The sequence below is a fragment of the Schistocerca nitens genome, chromosome 9, assembly GCF_023898315.1.
Source record: "Schistocerca nitens isolate TAMUIC-IGC-003100 chromosome 9, iqSchNite1.1, whole genome shotgun sequence".
In the NCBI taxonomy this organism is placed as follows: Eukaryota; Metazoa; Arthropoda; class Insecta; order Orthoptera; family Acrididae; genus Schistocerca; species Schistocerca nitens.
In genome coordinates, this window is record NC_064622.1 from 5569598 (window position 1) to 5589909 (window position 20312).

The window sequence follows — 20312 nt, forward strand, 5'->3', positions numbered from 1 at the left end:
CACCTTCCCAACGACTGCTTGCTTTTCATGCCCCTTGACTCTTATAACTACCATTTGGGTTGTGTACAAATTGTAAATAGCCTTTCGCTCCCTGTATTTTACCCTTGCCACCTTCAGAATTTGAAAGGGGGTACTCCAGTCAACATTGTCAAAAGCTTTGTCTAAATCTATCATACATCTTGCTCACCAGACGGTAGAGTTTTGTCAGGGCTGGCTCTCCCAAGGCTATCAGTATTTGTAATGGAATGTTGTCTACTCGCGGGGCCTTGTATCGCCTTAGGTCTTCCAGCGCTCTGTCAAACTCTTCACGCAGTATCATATCTCCCATTTCATCTTCATCTACATCCATTTCCATAATATTATCCTCAAGTACATTGCCCTTGTATAGACTCTCTATATACTCCTTCCATCTTTCTGCTTTCCCTTCTTTGCTTAGAATTGGGTTTCCATCTGAGCTCTTGATATTCATATAAGTGGTTCTCTTTTCTCCAAAGGTCTCTTTAATTTTTCTGTAGGCAGTATCTATCTTACCCGTAGTGAGATATGCCTCTAAATCCTTACATTTGTCCTCTAGCCATCCCTGCTTAGCCATTTTGAACTTCCTGTCGATCTCATTTTTGAGGCGTTTGTATTCGTTTCTGCCTGCTTCATTTACTGCATTTTTATATTTTCTCTTTTCATCATTTAAATGCAATATTTCTTCTCTTACCCAAGGATATCTACTAGCCTTCGTCGTCTCATGCACCAACAACTGGCGCTCTCGTGTCATATTCGACAGGCTCGTAAAATTTTGAGCCTCGATTTCTGGAAAATGCTTGAGAAGCGCATCGTACTTAGGCAGCATTCGTTACGTGGATCTAAGTACGTGCTGCAACCGTGCAAAAGATAAGCAACGCGAATTGTCTTTGTTTGCTGGGCTTCCTTTTTTAGGATAGCCAAGGATACGACGGTAGTAACGGCTCTCTTCTGATGGTTTCAGAAGTGTTGGCCGATTACCAAATCGAGAACGGGAGGGTGCCGCTACTTACAAGGGAAGGGCGTGGCATCTGGGCCACCGCTTTGATCAGGCTTTACAAGGACGTTGTACATTTACAGTAAAGAGACACGCTTTTGGGCTGTTTGCTAAACACTCGCTAGTTTTCGAAAAAAATCGAGGTAAACAGATAATGACAGAAAATCGAATTTTCAGTGTTATAAAACGAAACATCGTCTAAAAATTAACATTTTCATTGAGATAATGCGGGGTCCGTAGTTAATAACTTTCGAGTTATTAACGTTTTTGTGTTTTCGTGCTGTAATTTGGGTATCCGTCATCCTACACGTCTAGCAGAGCGAGGTCGGCGATCGAGCGGTCAACACATTAAAGCACCAATCTGCTGGTCCTGTTCGAGTCTTGATCGTAGCTTTTTCTCATTCGATAGTTTTTTCTGTGTATCTGATAATATTACGACGATCAGAAACCTTCCCATATCCTTTTCTTGAAGTAAAACATCGAGAGGTGTGATTAATAATCAATATATTGACATTACTTTCATCGTGATACATAGTATAAAAATACAGCTAAAGTAAATTACATATTGCGCAATCCTAACTGATCGTATCGTCTATTCGTGAGCGTTCTCGCAATCAGTGGGGTGAAACGTGTTATAGAAAGAGCCAAACATAAATATTTCTCGCACATGCGAAACACACTAATGAAATCTCGCCACACTGGCATGTTTTCCGGTACATTTTTCGAGGAAAACATATCCCTTTCACGTTGCTGAAAACAGATCTATCAGACACCAGCTTGCATGCGTACCAAGAATATAAAAGCATATCGTGGAACAAAGGCGCGGACAGCTGGTTATGGACCAACTGATGAATTTTGATAGCAACTGCCCAATGTTGTAATTCTCTGCTTCGCAATCGTGTGGCATGATTTTGGAGTGTAAGATGAAATTCTTTATCTTTCGGAAAAAAGTAAACGTAACACGGTTAACAGATGTACATTGTAGTGTTACCACTTTCACGGTGCCGGTTGGCAGAGCACCATCTTCCACAAAAGTCCTACCGCAGCCCATCATGTATCACAATGTTATGTACACTTATTTGGTTATTAATCACACCTCCCGATGTTTTATTTTTTAAAAGAAGGTAAAAAAATGATTCTGATTATCAGATTATTATCAGATACACTGTAAAAAATATCGAATAAGAAAAACAATGGAAGCCAAGAATCGAATACAGACCATCGGTTTGGCAGTTCGACCATCGACTTCGCTCTGATATACGTGTAGAACGACACGTATCCAAGCTACAACACGAAAACACAAAAACGTTAATAACTCGAACATTATTGACTTTGGACACCATATTATATTAATAAAAATTAGATTTTAGACTACATTTCGATGTATAACATTGAAAATACGGTTTTCCGACATCACTTTTGACTTACATTTTTTTTTCAGGAAATAGGGAGTCTCTCTTTATTTTCAATGTATAGCGTCCTTGCAAAACTTGATGAAAATCGGTGACCCACATTCTGGAAAGACAAAGGCAGTTGTGAAAAATTCGAGAATGCATATTGTGAAATCATGATGTAAGGACAAGAAACGGAATGCACAGCAGGAAGATGGGATCGTTTTAAAAATGGGATAAAAAAGGCAGCTAAGGAAACGCTTGGAGCCAAGGAGAGGAAAAAAGTAAAGAAAGAATGGGTAACACCAGATATGATAACCAATATGGATGACCGCATGACATGGAAAACTGTAAACACAGAAGAAGGGAAGCCCAGCTACAGGAGGTTAAATAATGAATTAAGAAGGGAGACAGAAAAAGCAAAGGAGAAATAGCTGACAGAAAAGTGTGACAAGATAGAGAAATTAGAGAAAGAAGGAAAATATGATTTGATGTACAAAGAAGCAATGGATTTGATATTCAGGGAAAAGATAAACAATGGACTAAAGGAAGTAGAGGCAGCAGACGGTAAAATGGTGAGTGAACCCCTAGAAATAATGAGAAGATGGGGAAAATGTATGGAATGGCTATACGCTGCAGACAGCCGACCAAGCGAAGAAGAGCTTATGATAGAAGAAGAACATAAAGTTGCAGATGATGACAAAGGAAATGCAATAGTAACTAGTGAGATTAAAGCATCTGTGAAACTGTTAAAGTCATTGGAGAAAGAAGGGAAAAGGGAGTTGACTGAATTGTGTAATCAAATATACATGACAAGAAAATGGCCAAAGGACTGTACAGAAAGTATCTTAATATCTGTGGAAAAGAAAAAGAACATCAAAAAGTGTGAGGAACACAGAACAGTGAGCCTGATATCGCATGCAGACAAAGTCTTGCTGGGGACACTCAGCAGAAGGCTATATGGAAGGCGGAATTGCGTAATAGGAGATGAACAATTTGGTTTCAGGCCAGGAGTGGGAACTAGAGATACCATTGGGCTACTGGGAGTGATAGGGGAGAGATACATGAAGAAGAAAAGAAGGTGTATGCTGTGTTCATTGATCTTGAGAAGGTTTTTGACTGTGTCAGATGGGACAAACTGATGAAAATCCTAAGGAAACATGGAGGGATAGATGGCTAATTAGAAATTTATATATGAACCAGAGAATAGGAAGTGTGATGAATGAAGAAATTGAACTGGGAAGAGGTGTAAGACAAGGGTGTTGTTTATCACCAACACTGTTCAATATCTATCTGGAGGAAATTATTAGTGAAAGTTTTGGTGGAAGGAGAGGAGTTTGAACAGGGGGTCGGAGAGTGGAGTGTATAAGATTTGCAGACGACTTCGTTGTGATGGCAGAGAGTGCAAGAGAGATGGAACAAATGTTAGAAGATCTAAACATAAAATTAGAAGAATATGGAATGAAGATTAACAAGAAGAAAACGAAAAGCATGGTAATTGTAGGAAAGGGGAGAAAGTGCCGTATGAAAATAGGGGGAGAGGAAATAGAGAAACTGAATAACTTGAGTTACTTGGGAAGTGTAATAATGTACAATATGTACTGCTCAACAGAAATTAGGAAATGAATTGGAATGGCAAAAGAAGGACTCAAGAGGAAACAGAAATTACTTTGAGGACCACTAAACAAAGATCTGAGGAAAAGACTTGCCAAATGTTACATCTGGTGCGTTGTGTTGTATGGTGCGGAGACCTGGACATTGAGGAAGGAAAATGAAGGAAGATTGGAGGCACTAGAAATGTGGATATGGAGAAGAAAGCAAAAAGTGAAAAGGGAAGACCGAGTAAGGAATGAGGAAGTAGTAAGAAGAGATGGAAAAGAAAGAAACATGCTGAAAGTCATCAGAAGAAGAAAACGAAACTGTATTGGACATTGTTTGAGGATGGACTGTTTATTGAAGGAAGGAGTAGAAGAAATAGTGGAGGGGAAATGGGTAAGAGGAAAAAGAAGAAATAAAATGCTCGACAATATCAAAGGAGACAAATATTAAAGAAATGAAAAGACTGTCTACGGACAGACAAAAGTGGAGGGAGCTTAACCCATGACAAGACCTGCCGTAAGGCAAAATAACATCATACTACTACTACTACTACATGTCACACCACTTGTTAGTAAAACCTGCCATGGATAGGGCGAGCACTGAAAAAGAAGTACTCAGAATATTGACTGTCATTGTAGAGATTACAAACTCTGATCCCGCGCTTTTAGCCGATCATCGACCAGAGCATGTCCGTCGGACAGCGTGAAACATCCCCTTTGGAAAATTAAAAATGACAATGTTGGTAAACTTCTACGTTATTTGATACAAAGACAGATGAGTAAAACTGAACGTACTCAGACATTTCTCTACTTATTTTGATCATCACTAAACTGAGACACAATATTTTTAGCGCAACGCAATCTGACTTTCAATAATCCCTACAAAAGAATGGCCTGACTAACAATAACCTATACCTTTCGTGAATCACCTCACAAAAATCTTCGTTACTCGAACTACTGCAATACAGCGAGCGCCAATACTGCCAGCTAAATAAAAGATTCTAACTACTTAAGGCACTGATAGGCATAGTTAGCAAATGAAAGATTTTGATAGAGAACAAACAATGTATTTATCTTAATAATGTTCAACATCCATCTTTACAAATTTCCTTTTTATGGCGGACACACGTCCAGATAGTCCGCTTATAGCAAACTCTCAAAACTCCCGGCATCTCACTCCCCGCATCCACCACTGCTGGCGGCTCACCTCCAACTGCCCAACGCTACGCGCTGTTCACATCCAACTGCCCACAACTGCCCAACACTACAATAGTGAATATTCCAACAATGCCAACAAGCCACAGACTGCACACAACACAGTCAGCGATTTTCATACAGAGCGCTACGTGGCGTTACCAACATAAAAACCTAAACAGTCTACTTACAAGCTTAGTAGGGGTTATTGTCATAATGAGTTGTTGATGTTTAAGGTTCTTCATTTCGATTCTTACTATAAGAAGGGAAGCTTTCCGACGATGTCCACAATCGAAACTTAGTGAACAGCCATACCTCACCGCAAATGACACGATGCGATTGTTTTCAGTTGTGATGAAATATATGTAACCGAACTGACAAGATTTACGACCTACTCCAGGTTCTGCGCAGTGCGAATTACCGGATCTGTGGCAGAGATCATGTCCTCTTCATAATTGGTGAACGCCTCCATGACGACAAGTTTCAGCGTGATGGGGGGATTGTCGAACCTCACGTCGACGTAGTCGGACGGGGTGTTGAAGGTGAAGGCGGTCACCTCCTGGGTGGTGAGCACCAGATACTCTGCTTCAGCAGCCGTGTCGTCCTTGAGGTTGCCCACGTATCTGGACACATTGAGGACGCTATACCAGCTGGAGTCGCTGATTGGGGTGCCGTCAAACAGCAGGTCACAGGTCGCTGCAACATTAGAAGGCAGTGCACAGTGCCAGGTGTGTATCTCAGTGGCGAGTATCCTAAGACTAACAGCTTGGAGCCACAACGACAACGTGTGGTATCTTTGACTCAGGTAGTCTGTTTATTAATCACTTTCTTGTGATGTCTTACTCGATGAACCCGAACGACATAGCGAAGCATTGCTTCAAGAACGTATCTCCTTTTTAAATTTTAAAAAAAAAATTCAAAGTGATTTTCTTGCACGAATGTGCGCTGTTTTCTGAATGAAATGTTTCACGTCGTCCATGAAAAATGTAATAAAACGCCTATGAACTTTGAATTCAGATTAACAGTACCAGATAAATCAGCATCGAATGAATACCGTTTTCAAATGTTTAAAACAAAGGTTTGTAACTGTTCTATTCTCTCTTGTCTCCATCGAATTGAGCAGACGTATTTTATGTAAATCTCTCTCCCTCCCTGTAGAAGGAATTAATGTTGATTTATAGTTAAATATATAAAAATGGATTGTAACTAAGTATCATTGAAAACGAAATGTACCGAGCGAGGTCGCGCAGTGGTTAGACACTGGACTCGTATTCTAGAGGACGACGGTTCAATCTCATGTCCGGCCATCCTGATTTAGGTTTTCCGTGATTTCCCTAAATCGCTCCACGCAAATGCCGGGATGGTTCCTCTGAAAGGGCACGGCCGACGTCCTTCCCCACCCTTCCCTAATCCGATGAGACCGATGACCACGCTGTCTGGTCTCCTTCCCCAAACAACCAACCAACCAAAACGAAATGTACTCCCGGCAAGCAACTGGAACATAGTTTGTGATTTGTGTAATATGTATTTCTGAAAAGCTAGCTAGAACTGTGATCTCAGCAGATCGTGGTAAAGAGACGCAATGTGCCGAATGGCGATTCGCGGTCAGCCATTGACTTCAAAAAATGGTTCAAATGGCTCTGAGCACTATGGGACTTAACTTCTGTGGTCATCAGTCCCCTAGAACTTAGAACTACTTAAACCTAACTAACCTAAGGACATCACACACATCGATGCCCGAAGCAGGATTCGAACCTGCGACCGTAGCGGTCACGCGGTTCCAGACTGAAGCGCCTTTAACCGCACGGCCACACCGGCCGGCCATTGACTTCATTCTGCCATTAGCATAGCGCTTCGCTGAGATTGTGTGAGGATCATTTAATAGTGACTTGCGATCATTGTGAGCAAACACAAATTACGTATGATCCGGCCTTTCTCTTCGAAAATCGATTCTGCTGCTCTCGCTTCTGTCAGGCACAGACTCCACGGAACTGGTGGTTATGTTAAACTACTACGGCTCGTAAGTGGTAAAAACTTCAGGAGCCAATTTTATTTTGAAATCATTGCATTATTTTTAGATCCGTATGAGATGGAACAGGAACAATACCCACCAGCATAATCAATGACCGCTGTTACATTGCTCAATGAGAAGGAAACAATATTCATTTGCTACGCTGATTTTTACAAATTCTGTCAGGTTTTTAAATACGGAAGCCAACAACTCGTCAAGGAGGGGCGAGACAGTGAAATTGCGGTTTTTAATGTAATTGATTTGAAAAGTTTGAAATTTTATGGGAGTCACAGAAATACGTATTGTATTATAAACAATTCATAGGAACAATTCATTGTTGTTTTAGATTGATTACTTTAATATCGAGATTACACGTTTTGATTCAACGATCTGAAATTTCATAAAAATCCAGGGAATTCCACGAGTTGTTCACAAGAAGTAGTTTTATTCATATATCCATAATGTGTTGAAGCAGTGAGTGAAAAGTGTGTTTGAATGGTTTAAATTCTTTAGACACGAAAATGACGGTGTCGAGGATGAGCCATATTAACATCAACAAGCAGAATTCCAGGCAACATCGAAAGAATGCGACAGATGCTTGCGGACGATCGGTGGCTGTCATTGAGAATAGAGCAAAGGAGTCAAAGATAAGTAAAGACAGTGTAAGCACTACTCTTCATGAACATGCTCAGATGTTTACAGTCTCCAATGATGTGACCACGTTGCATCCAGCGATTCCACAAGAAGCGTTTGTTGATTGTTTCCAGCAGCCTTACAACCGGCGCCAGAAATGCGTCGTAGTTAATGGTGATTACTTTGGAGGCCGGTAAAGACGTTTGGTTTGCAGCTCTTGTTTCTTTTATTTTCTGTGACGATTCACCGAATTTTTCAGTCGTACATCGAATATCATCTTCACAGCGTAAGTGAAATCTATAATTAAAAAGATAGAGAATAGGAAATGGCAACACACGAAAGAGAGACGTCTGACAGACTACCCTTTAGATACAACAATGTTTTACATATTGTCGATGCAATTTATCTATTACCGTTAAAAATTAATAACTTCTAAATATCTTAAGCTATCTCAAATAATGGTATCGACTCTTACAGCTTGAACAGCACTACCGGGAACACCTTCAGAATTGATACTAAAGCAGACCCCCCATGAACCATAGACCTTGCCGTTGGTGGGGAGGCTTGCGTGCCTCAGCGATACAGATAGCCGTACCGTAGGTACAACCACAACGGAGGGGTATCTGTTGAGAGGCCAGACAAACGTGTGGTTCCTGAAGAGGGGCAGCAGCGTTTTCAGTAGTTGCAGGGGCAACAGTCTGGATGATTGACTGATCTGGCCTTGTAACACTAACCAAAACGGCCTTGCTGTGCTGGTACTGCGAACGGCTGAAACCAAGGGGAAACTACGGCCGTAATTTTTCCCGAGGGCATGCACTTTACTGTAAGGAAAAATAATGATGGCGTCCTCTTGGGTAATATATTCCGGAGGTAAAATAGTCCCCCATTCGGATCTCCGGGCGGAGACTACTCAAGAGGATGTCGTTACCAGCAAAAAGAAAACTGGCGTTCTACGGATCGGAGCGTGGAATGTCAGATCCCTTAATCGGGCAGGTAGGTTAGAAAATTTAAAAGGTGAAATGGATAGGTTAAAGTTGGATATAGTGGGAATTAGTGAAGTTCGGTGGCAGGAGGAACAAGACTTTTGGTCAGGTGAATACAGGGTTATAAATACAAAATCAAATAGGGGTAATGCAGGAGTAGGTTTAATAATGAATAAAACAATAGGAATGCGGGTAAGATACTACAAACAGCACAGCGAACGCGTTGTTGTGGCCAAGATAGACACGAAGCCCACACCTACGACAGTAGTACAAGTCTATATGCCTACTAGCTCCGCAGATGACGAAGAAATTGAAGAAATGTATGATCAAATAAAAGAAATTATTCAGATAGTGAAGGGAGATGAAAATTTAATACTCATGCGTGACTGGAATTCGATAGTAGGAAAAGGAAGACAAGGAAACGTAGTAGGTGAATATGGATTGGGGGTAAGAAATGAAAGAGGAAGCCGCCTGGTGGAATTTTGCACAGAGCACAACTTAATCATAGTTAACACTTGGTTGAAGAATCATAAAAGAAGGGTGTATACATGGAAGAAGCCTGGAGATACTGACAGGTTTCAGATAGATTATATAATGGTAAGACAGAGATTTAGGAACCAGGTTTTAAATTGTAAGACATTTCCAGGGGCAGATGTGGACTCTGACCACAATGTATTGGTTATGAACTGTAGATTGAAACTGAAGAACTGCAAAAAGTTGGGAATTTAAGGAGATGGGACCTGCATAAACTAAACCAGAGGTTATACAGAGATTCAGGGAGAGCATAAGGGAACAATTGACAAGAATGGGGGAAAGAAATACAGTAAAAGAAGAATGGGTAGCTTTGAGGGATGAAGTAGTGAAGGCAGCAGAGGATCAAGTAGGTAAAAAGACGAGGGCTAGTAGAAATCCTTGGGTGACAGAAGAAATATTGAACTTATTTGACGAAAGGAGAATATATAAAAATGCAGTAAATGAAGCAAGCAAAAAGGAATACAAACGTCTCAAAAATGAGATCGACAGGAAGTGCAAAATGGCCAAGCAGGCATGGCTAGAGGGCAAATGTAATGATGTAGAGGCTTATCTCACTAGGGGTAAGATAGATACTGCCTACAGGAATATTAAAGAGACCTTTGGAGAAAAGAGAACCACTTGTATGAATATCAAGAGCTCAGATGGAAACCCAGTTTTAAGCAAAGAAGGGAAAGCAGAAAGGTGGAAGGAATACATAGAGGGTCTATACAAGGGCGATGTACTTCAGGGCAATGTTATAGAAATGGAAGAGGGTGTAGATGAAGATGAAATGGGAGATATGATACTGAGTGAAGAGTTCGACAGAGCACTGAAAGACCTGAGTCGAAACAAGGTCCCGGAAGTAGACAACATTCCATTAGAACTACTGACCGCCTTGGGAGAGCCAGTCCTGACAAAACTCTACCATCTGGTGAGCAAGATGTATGAGACAGGCGAAATACCCTCAGACTTCAACAAGAATATAATAATTCCAATCCCAAAGAAAGCAGGCGTTGACAGATGTGAAAATTACCGAACTATCAGTTTAATAAGTCACAGCTGCAAATTACTAACGCGAATTCTTTACAGACGAATGGAAAAACTGGTAGAAGCCAACCTCGGGGAAGATCACTTTGGATTCCGTAGAAATATGGGAACACGTGAGGCAATACTGACTCTACGACTTATTTTAGAAGCTAGACTAAAGAAAGGCAAACCTACGTTTCTCCCATTTGTAGACTTAGAGAAAGCTTTTGAGAATGTTGACTGGAATACTCTCTTTCAAATTCTGAAGGTGGCAGGGGTAAAATACAGGGAGCGAAAGGCGATTTACAATTTGTACAGAAATCAGATGGCAATTATAAGAGTCGAGTGGCATGAAAGGAAGGTAGTGGTTGGGAAGGGAGTGAGACAGGGTTGTAGCCTCTCCCCGATGTTGTTTAATCTGTATATTGAGCAAGCAGTAAAGGAAACAAAAGAAAAATTCGGAGTAGGTATTAAAATCCATTCGGCGATGACATTGTAATGATCTCAGAGACAGCAAAGGACTTGGAAGAGCAGTTGAACGGAATGGACAGTGTCTTGAAAGGAGGATATAAGATGAACAGCAACAAAAGCAAAACGAGGATAATGGAATGTAGTCGAATTAAGTCGGGTGATGCTGAGGGAATTAGATTAGGAAATGAGACACCTAAAGTAGTAAAGGAGTTTTGCTATTTGGGGAGCAAAATAACTGATGATGGTCGAAGTAGAGAGGATATAAAATGTAGACTGACAATGGCAAGGAAAGCGTTTCTAAAGAAGAGAAATTTGTTAACATCGAGTATAGATTTAAGTGTCAGGAAGTCGTTTCTGAAAGTATTTGTATGGAGTGTAGTATTGTATGGAAGTGAAACATGGACGATAAATATTTTGGACAAGAAGAGAATAGAAGCTTTCGAAATGTGGTGCTACAGAAGAATTAGATGGACAGATCACGTAAGTAATGAGGAGGAATTGAATAGAATTGGGGAGAAGAGGAGTTAGTGGCACAACTTGACTAGAAGAAGGGATCGGTTGGTATGACATGTTCTGAGGCATCAAGGGATTACCAATTTAGAATTGGAGGGCAGCGTGGAGGGTAAAAATCGTAGAGGGAGACCAAGAGATGAATACACTAAGCAGATGCAGAAGGATGTAGGCTGCAGTAGGTACTGGGAGATGAAGAAGCTTGCAGAGGATAAGTAGCATGGAGGGCTGCATCAAACCAGTCTCAGGACTGAAGACCACAACAACAACACACTAAAGCAGAAAGCAGTGCAATTTGAGTTGTGAGCTGGAATGTTCTTGCTGAAAGTTAAAAACGTATTTTAGTGCAAAATAAATTTGCAAAACAATAAATATAATGCCATTATAAGATAATAGAATACAATAACTCCCTAAAGATGTTTAGTTGTCATTAGGTTTAAAATATATAATAGCTAGTAACTATGATGTTGACTATTTTACTGAATAAGTTGCAAATAACACAGAAACCAGGGAACCCAGTAAAAATTAACGTCGCCAAAGAAAAAGCTGGTAAAATTCTATCCCTAATTCATGTACAATACTTACGATAGAGATAACTTTAACGTAATTTTATTCGTTACAAGATTCGTGTGCAACCAACGAATGATATTACGCTAGATTTTCTGAAAAAAGGATTATGAAATTGGTGTTTTTAACTACTGAAAGGATTTAGCATATAAACGGGAATCATGTAGATTGTTTATATGTGTCGTTCTCATAGTAATATGTACAGTATGTGTAATTTTGTGGGTGTTTGTAAGGACAGAGCGAAGTTGCGTAAAGGCAGCGGCCATTCTGTCCTGGTCGCAGTTCGCTTTGAGAGTCTGCTTACAGTACGGATGTGTGCTCATGAGCGGTGTGTCAATCGCGATTAAAGTGTTTAAAATGTTGCGATCCCTAATATGGTGGAAATGAAAGGTGGAAGATAAAAAGAAGAAGATAGCACCTTTTGAAATATGGTATTAATGAAATGTGCTGTAGATTAAGTGGGAAGACTGAGTCACTAATGAAAAGATACTGAATGAAATTAGGGAAGAAAACAAGTTTATGACAGACCTTGACTGAAAGAGCAGATAAACTGATAGAAATCATCTGAAGAATCAAGGTGTGTTTTGTAATGTAGTGAACTGAGAAGACTAAAACTACAGGGGGAATCTATGGCAATAAGCAAGTTCAAATAGATTTAGAATGCAAGGAAAATTTGGAAACGGTTTTGGACGTGGAAGGTGAGTTGGACAGGATGGAGAGCGTCTTTAAAAGAGGCTATAAGATGAACACCAGCAAAAGTAAAACAAGGCTTACAGACTGCTGTCGAATTAAATCAAGCAGTGCTGAGGGAATTTAATTGCGAAATAAGACACTAAAAGTAGCCGATGAGTTTTGTTATTTGGACAACAAAACAACTGACGATGACCGACGTAGAGAGAATTTAAAATGAAGACTGGCAATAATAAGAGAAGCATTTCTAAACGAGAGTAGTTTGTTAACATCGAATATATATTCAAACGATAGAATTTCTTAAAGAGTAGTTTGTCAACGTAGATTATAAATTTAAATTAAGGGGAGCCCTTTCAGAAGGTATCTGTCTGATGTGTAGACTCGTGCGAAAATGAATCGTGGACAATAAACACGTCAGACGAGAATAGAAGCTTCTGAAATGAGGTGCTACTGAAGAATGCTGGAGATTAGATGAGTAGTTTAAATAACTGCTGAGGATGTTCTGAGCCGAACTTGGGATGAAAGAAATCTGTTGGTAGGACTCATTCTGAGACACCAAGGAATCTTCGGTTTAGTAATCGAGTGAAGTGTTGGCTGTAAATATTATACAGGGTGATTTTTTTCACCGTGTACAAACTACAAGGATTGAGCGATGCGAGGATACGGAACATAAAAGATCTAATGAAATTATGTCCGGAAGTGCTAGAGACCATTTATTCAATCGTATTTGTTACAGAGACTGCGGTCAAATGCGCGTTGAACCAGGCAGCCACAGTTACAGTATCCGTGGTTTCCTCCTAGAGGGTGGTACTGTTCCCCATACGTCATGCTCTAGCGCCCTCTCTTGTCATAGTAATTGGTAATGCTGCGTCCGATTCACTTCTCTTGCTGACTCATCTTGTAGTGGACGTGATGCAGCGTAGTACGCAATGGTTCTGTATTCGAATCGAGACCATGCGGACATGTTGTTTGCTTACAAAAAGACAAATAACAACAGGCGGCGGGCTGAAAGCTTGTATCGGGATAATTGCGGCCGCTGTGGCCGAGCAGTTCTAGGCGCTTGAGTCCGGAACCGTGCTGCTGCTACGGTCGGAGGTTTAAATCCTGCCTCGGGCATGGATGTGTGTGGTGTCCTTAGGTTAGTTAGGTTTAAGTAGTTCTAAGTTCTAGGGGACTGATGACCACAGATGTTGAGTCCCATAGTGCTCAGAGCCATTTGAACCATTTTTTTTTTTTTCTGTTCACGTAAATTGAATACCCGAGTCCACTGAAAACTATCTTGATTGTTTCAGTTATTTGTCGCTGTACTTGGTCCTGGCGCCTGATATGTTGATGGTATTTAAGGGATTGCTACCTACGCACAACAAATAGACATCAAGCCGTGCTTAATGTGTAGCTAGAGGTCTTGCCAAATAGTACGTAAGTCTGTGCCTGACGTTGAAGAGCGGGCCGAAATAATTTTCCTATTTCCTGTTCCTATGTTATTATTTTATTTCTATGTTATAGAGAACTGGCTAATCAAATTTTAAGAGCCGTTACTGGGCAAGTGCTTATTTAGGTTAGACGTGGGTTAAAAAAAAAATGGTTCAAATGGCTCTGAGCACTATGGCACTTAACTGCTGTGGTCATCAGTCCCCTAGAACTTAGAACTACTTAAACCTAACTAACCTAAGGACATCACACACATCCATGCCCGAGGCAGGATTCGAACCTGCGACCGTAGCGGTCGCGCGGTTCCAGACTGTAGCGCCTAGAACCGCTCCGCCACCCCGGCCGGCAGACTTGGGTTCATTGGTGCCGTGTATAATTAAAGATTTATTTATAACAAGTTGGGCGGATATGTTTGACTGTCTGATGCGCCAGAATGTTGTCTGCCGCTGACGTGTTTATGTTTCAGATAATTGGCAGTAGTCGACGCTAGCAAACTCCGATCGGGGTATCACGGTGGAAGAGGGAAATTTAAGGACCTGGATCGATGTCTGTGGTTACGTTGTTAGTGTCCTGCAATTCCATCTTTCCGGTGGAGCGTGTTGTGGTTTTGTGGAAGCTTAATTGTAGCCCAAAGTAGAGTGTAGCTCCATTTTACCTTCTCTTCCGTGAATCTCCTCTATCTGGTAGTACCCTTCGGTCTGCTCGCGTCCATCACTAATTTTCAAGGTAAAAATTGTAATCGCTCCATGTTAAGACTATTTAATATGCTATTATTGTATAATGGCCATGAAATGTATGTGAACCTCCTACCTGTGAGTAATACTAAAGAGGAGGTTAGTCTAGTGCATTAATCTGATGATACCTTTGCTTTGCTACAGTTGCTTAAAATCAGTCCATGGAAGCAGTTTCAGAATTTGATATGGGTTGTGTGAAAGCCATTTCCCATTTAAGTCATGAAGCCTTCAGTTATGTCAGTTACATTTTATTAATGGTGTTTTATGGACATTGTTTTAGTTAATGCATTAATGTTTCAGTCTGAGTACTACTGCCGGTTCTGCAGGCCACGTGCCTTTTATGATAATCGTGTTACTCTTGGTTTCATTAACAGCATGTGCCTGTAATGAAGAAGTGTTGGGCAACTACAAACTGGTTATGTGTTTAATTTCGATGTGTCGAGAGGAATGACCTATCCCCGCCGAAACAACCACAGCATTCAAGGTTTGCAACAGTGTTTCGCCGTTTGCCTGAGCAGGAAATCTTGAAGGACGTACCAAAAATGTTCAGACACCAGACTTGGAGGAAAATGTTATTAACACTGTGGAAGGCGACCGCCGTGTCAGTACCAAGCAGTTGGCCCGCCAGTGCAGGGTAAGACAGACGGCCGTGTGGAACGTTCTCCATGAGAATTGTTACAACCCTTTATCACTTACAGCGTGTGCAGGGCTTACTAGCGACAGACTTTACACATCGGGAGCAGTTTTGTCAATGGTTTCCTCACCGGCAACCACGATTCCGAGATTTTTGTCATCCATCCTACTCACAGATGGGGCCACCCTTACACGGAGTGGTACCTTCAACTTTCACAACATTCATCTTAGGATAGTACGCAGTACCCCCGTGGTACGGTGACAGCGAATCACCAGCGTCGGTGCAGCCGGAATGTGAGGGCTGGGATAATTGGCGACCCTATTTTGGGACCAGTCTTCCTTCAACGTCGCCTAACAGGCCGGAACTGTCGGCATTTGTTGCGCGTGACATTGCCTCCCCCGCTGGAAGAAGTGCCATTGATGATTCTAAAGGTCATGTGGCTGCTATGTAATGGTCCTCTCAATGCGTTTGATTTCTGGTTATGGGGCCATCTCAAAATTATCGAGTATGCAAAGCCCATTCCACATGACGAGACACTGGAGCAGTTTATTCGTGCTGCCCTTGACACTGTTCGGATGCAGCCTGGCCGATGTGAACATGTGAGACAGAACATGCTACGGCGCGTACACGCATACGTCGAGGCACATGGAAACCATTTTCAACACATACTGTAACTTCGCTCCATGGTACAGCATGTATTAGACCGCAGTCTCTGTAACGATGTATGATTGAATAAATGGTCTCTAGCATGGAAACCATGTGTTCCCGGAAGTAAGTCCATTAGACCTTTTTTGTTCCGTATCCTCTCACCGATCAACCCGTAAAGTTTGTACACGATAAAAGAAACTCACCCTGTATGGGGAGACAAAGAAACGAATACAGTAAGCGGATTCAAATACATGTAAATTGCAGTAGCAATGCAGAGATGAAGAGACGGGCTGATTCACGAACGGTCGTCGTTGGACGGAGAGGGGTGGCGCAGTGGTTAGCTCTCTGGACTCACATTCAGAAGGACGACGGTTAAAACTCGCGTCCGACCACCCTCATTTTGGTGATTTCCCTTATGGCTTAAGGCAAATGCTGGGATGGTCTCTTTGAAAGGGCAGGTCCGATTTCCTTCCCCATCCTTCCCTAATCCGAGCTTTTGCTCCGTCTCTAATGGCCATGTTGTCGACGGGACGTTGGACACTAATCTCCTTCAGCCTCGACGATGGCGGTTCGTCCAGGTCGAGACACGGATGGGGACTGAATTTTTGCCGGTTTCAAGGGACAGCTGCGGCATGCACATACGTGTGCTTTCACTTGAAGAAAGCGTGAGTCAGCAAATAATGTCTCTTTCTTGCTTACGTAACATTTGTCGCCTGCCACTACCATCAGCATCCATAACCAGCTGCGATCACATTTTACGCTGGCACTGGATGTGGTATTCGCAGCAGAGAGCTCAGAACATCACTGAACGCTCATTGGCTGTCGGAGAACGCGTGACGTAGGTGCGCAGAACAAGCTTAAAATCGACCGTCATCTTTCGCAAATCCACCTTTAGCGTAGACAGCGGCGCCAGGCCAGTCTGTGCGCTGACGTCAACAACAAAAACGGCAGTAGAGTGGATGCAGCCTGCTGCTGTGAGGTGGCTGACATACCATTGGGTGCGGCTGCTCGGGCGGCGACGAAAGCTGAACAAAAGATGGCGAACGCTAACAGGGCCCGTGGCTGCGCCATGTCTGCAGAGAAGCGGCTGGTCTGGACACTCTGGAGTCTAATCACCGTTCCAGGGGCGCACTGGAGCGGAAGCCGCAGCCGGCGCCCTTATATCGGCCCGTCTCGACGCCACGTCCTTCCCCGGGTCAGTCTCGAGCAGGCTACGTCACTCTCTCTTCTACGAACCGGCGTGGATTAAGCTAACAAAGAAAGCTACAGAAAACTTCATCAGGCCCTCTGTTAGTATCTGATAGCAACGACAGTTGACAGCGATAAGTGAAAAGGATTGATTAGGCTGCTGTGTTGGTGACAAGGCAAGGCGCGCAAATCGGTCATTAGCACACTTCCTTGTCAGATTTTTTTGCACCAACCCAATGCGCGCAAAATCGGTCATTAGCCACACTTCCTAGTCAGATTTCTTGCAATCGGCCATCCAAATACTCTTGTGGAAGGAAACTTCCTCAAGATTAAAAGGTTCGATCTGATAACGAAGAAAACTGACGTGGATGACTGACAGGTCTTGCTGCTGGGATTTTGACAGGGCAAGATGGAAAGACTTGTGGAAGCTTGTCAGTCATTCTTCGAATCACCCATCTAGATACTCTCGTGGAAGTGTCAACGGCATTACGTAATTGGTTCGGCAACGTCTGGAAAAGTCAGATAAAACATCACGCAATGAATTTACTGCACAGGAAAGACTCAGACAGTCTGGAGCAAAGAGGGCAGCGGTGATGAAGGTATGGGGCCCACAAAGCAACTTACGTAGGACAGCGTGCAAAAGCTGCCAACGAAGACTGCGACACGTACACTGAAACGGGTTTCGTTAAAGATTTTCAGCACCCTGGATGCTAAAAAAAATAAGGGAACTGGTTCACTTTAAGTTGCAACAGAGGAAAAACCACAGTGGATGCGACGAAACGACGAACCAATACGAAAAGGAAATATTAACTTGTGTCTTACCTCTTATTTTTATCATTTTGTCCCTTCATATACATTTTTAAAATGTTTCTAATATTACTATCCAAGCCTAAAGCTTTTGAATCAGGAAAAAACCCTCCTGTCGGACGCACCCTTGTCGGCTCGACTCTGCTGCCGCGTCAAAGCAAGACACAACAGTGGGTCGGTTAAGACAGAAATGCACAGAACGTCTGGTTGTTACGTCTTCATCGTAATGGAATTTTAAGCCCTGCAACAAATAATAACGAACTGAAGAGGGTCCGACTTTTCGCAAAGAAGCTGTTTTTGTTTTTAATTCCCAAATAGCTGTCATATAAAGAAAAATGAAGTCATCAACCAGTACTCTGCAACCAACAGTTATTCAACGCTAACAGGAAGAGGTTCCCAATTGTGGGATCGTCTTTTTGAAACCATCTATACGCGGATGCAGGTTAAGGTCCAATGTATCACATTTATCCTAGTGGGGCATCGTTTTGCGAATAATCGACGAAAAAAATATTTCGGAATTTCGCATGATACTCTACAGCTTTTAAAATAGCAATGTTACTTAGAGGGGAGTGGGGGTGAACCTTAACCTACGTCACCGTATAAATTGTTTTAAAAAGTCAATCCCACAGCTTGTACCTGTAAGCAAACAATCACAGAGCACGCACAAAAACACGTGCGCTCACACAGACACACAGACACACACACATTTATAATTTATATAAAATGAAGACACGTGGGAATAAATTCAAGTTTTGCGGTCGCCAGTTCTACACAAAACGGTGAAACAAACGACAGAAACGTAAATTCTGCACTGAAACGTGTGTCTAAGCCACAGCAACAGAACAAGATGCAGAATTCGTCGACGAGCAGAAGAAAACCTAAGTTAAAAATCTGTTAAAAATAAGAAATAACAAACCACAGCAAAAAGTTCTCCCTTCGAAAGCCTCACAAGACTTTGACGATGTCCACACGTTATTTTAAATATAAAAGCAACAACAGAGACATAGTGCAGGCAAATAGAAACGGCGTACAGCTCTGGACAGGTCAAATACAGCAATGCTAAGCGTAAATAAGGGGCGTAATACGCCACTATTTTCGTGCCGTAACAACATGTGTCACAGATGACATGACGTATTAATTCAGATTCGTGACTGATTTCTGTGGGCACATGCAGGGTACATGTAACTTAAAAAAAGGTAAAGTACATACGTAACCTAAACAACAACGAAATCTGTTGTCAACATATTCCTAACATATCTCAAATTCGTATGTATATGTTTTGAAAACAATACAAGAAGAAACCCACTGAGGATGATACAACTGTGGTAAACATGTTCGGGTGTTAAACAAAAAAAAGTGTCCTTGCGAAAAGGTGGACTCTTTTTAATTAATTATTATTGTGTTCTTAATAATATCAATCACTGTTTAAAATGTCGAGTTTTCATTCGTATGATGGAGGAAACTTCATATAGAACACAGGCCAAAATTTTCGTGTTACACTCCTAAATGTTAATTTCTGGTAGTAATATTACTATCTACAAAATTTTGTTAACTTACTATTAAACATTTGTTCTACGAAAAAAGAGAAACGGCCACCAGTGTGCAGCAGGTTTAGTACGCGGACCAAGGAGAGTTTCTGCTGCTGATGAGCGGTGAGTCACTCAGCGACTACCCTTTTGGTGACGCGTCAGTAAAAGAAAAGGAAACGCCTATTTCGTTCACACTTCTGTGACTATACACCACGAATCATTGTGAAACGCGTGGTGGAGTATACTTTGTACTGAATCGTGTATGAAGGCTTCCACTCGGCCGAACGTGGGAAGAACGATTGCTCTGTGCCGCGGCGCAGACTGTTACACAAGTGCCTTATCTTGTCTCCATGATCCCTGGGGGACAGACATGCAGGGAGCTGAAGAATGTTTCTTCCTGGACATATAGTATTCTCGAGGTTTTCTAAGCCGATGATCATAACAGGTACAGTATCCTTCTTGTGATGTCTCTCACTACACAAATAGACCTGTGACCATTTACATCGCCATTCTCTGTATACAGTCAAAGTTCCCAGTTATAAGTCATTGTATGGACCCCACTGGAGCAGTACTGAAGTACCGACTCTACAAGAGTTGTGCATACTGGTGCGTCGCTGTTAATTCACTTGGCACGGTTGGGTAAAATTGAGACTCCAGTTAGTTGCACCACTCACCATAAATGCCGCCCATCACCGGCCTCTATAATGCAAACTCAAATTGTTTTGTAGACAAACTGCAGATT

The 20312-nt window shown here is 41.9% G+C and overlaps 1 protein-coding gene across 1 annotated transcript in view; it reads right to left on the reverse strand.

Moving 5' to 3' along the window:
* Positions 1 to 17171, reverse strand: part of LOC126203685 (uncharacterized) — a 70485-nt gene extending 53314 nt beyond the window's left edge. Inside the window, exons 1-2 of the mRNA XM_049938052.1 lie at positions 17039 to 17171; positions 5617 to 5891 (exon numbers count right to left, since the gene is read on the reverse strand). Of these exons, the coding sequence (XP_049794009.1) occupies positions 5617 to 5891; positions 17039 to 17117 (354 nt within the window). The 5' untranslated portion in view covers positions 17118 to 17171. The remainder of the gene's footprint in view (positions 1 to 5616; positions 5892 to 17038) is intronic.
* Positions 17172 to 20312: the final 3141 nt, after the last annotated feature.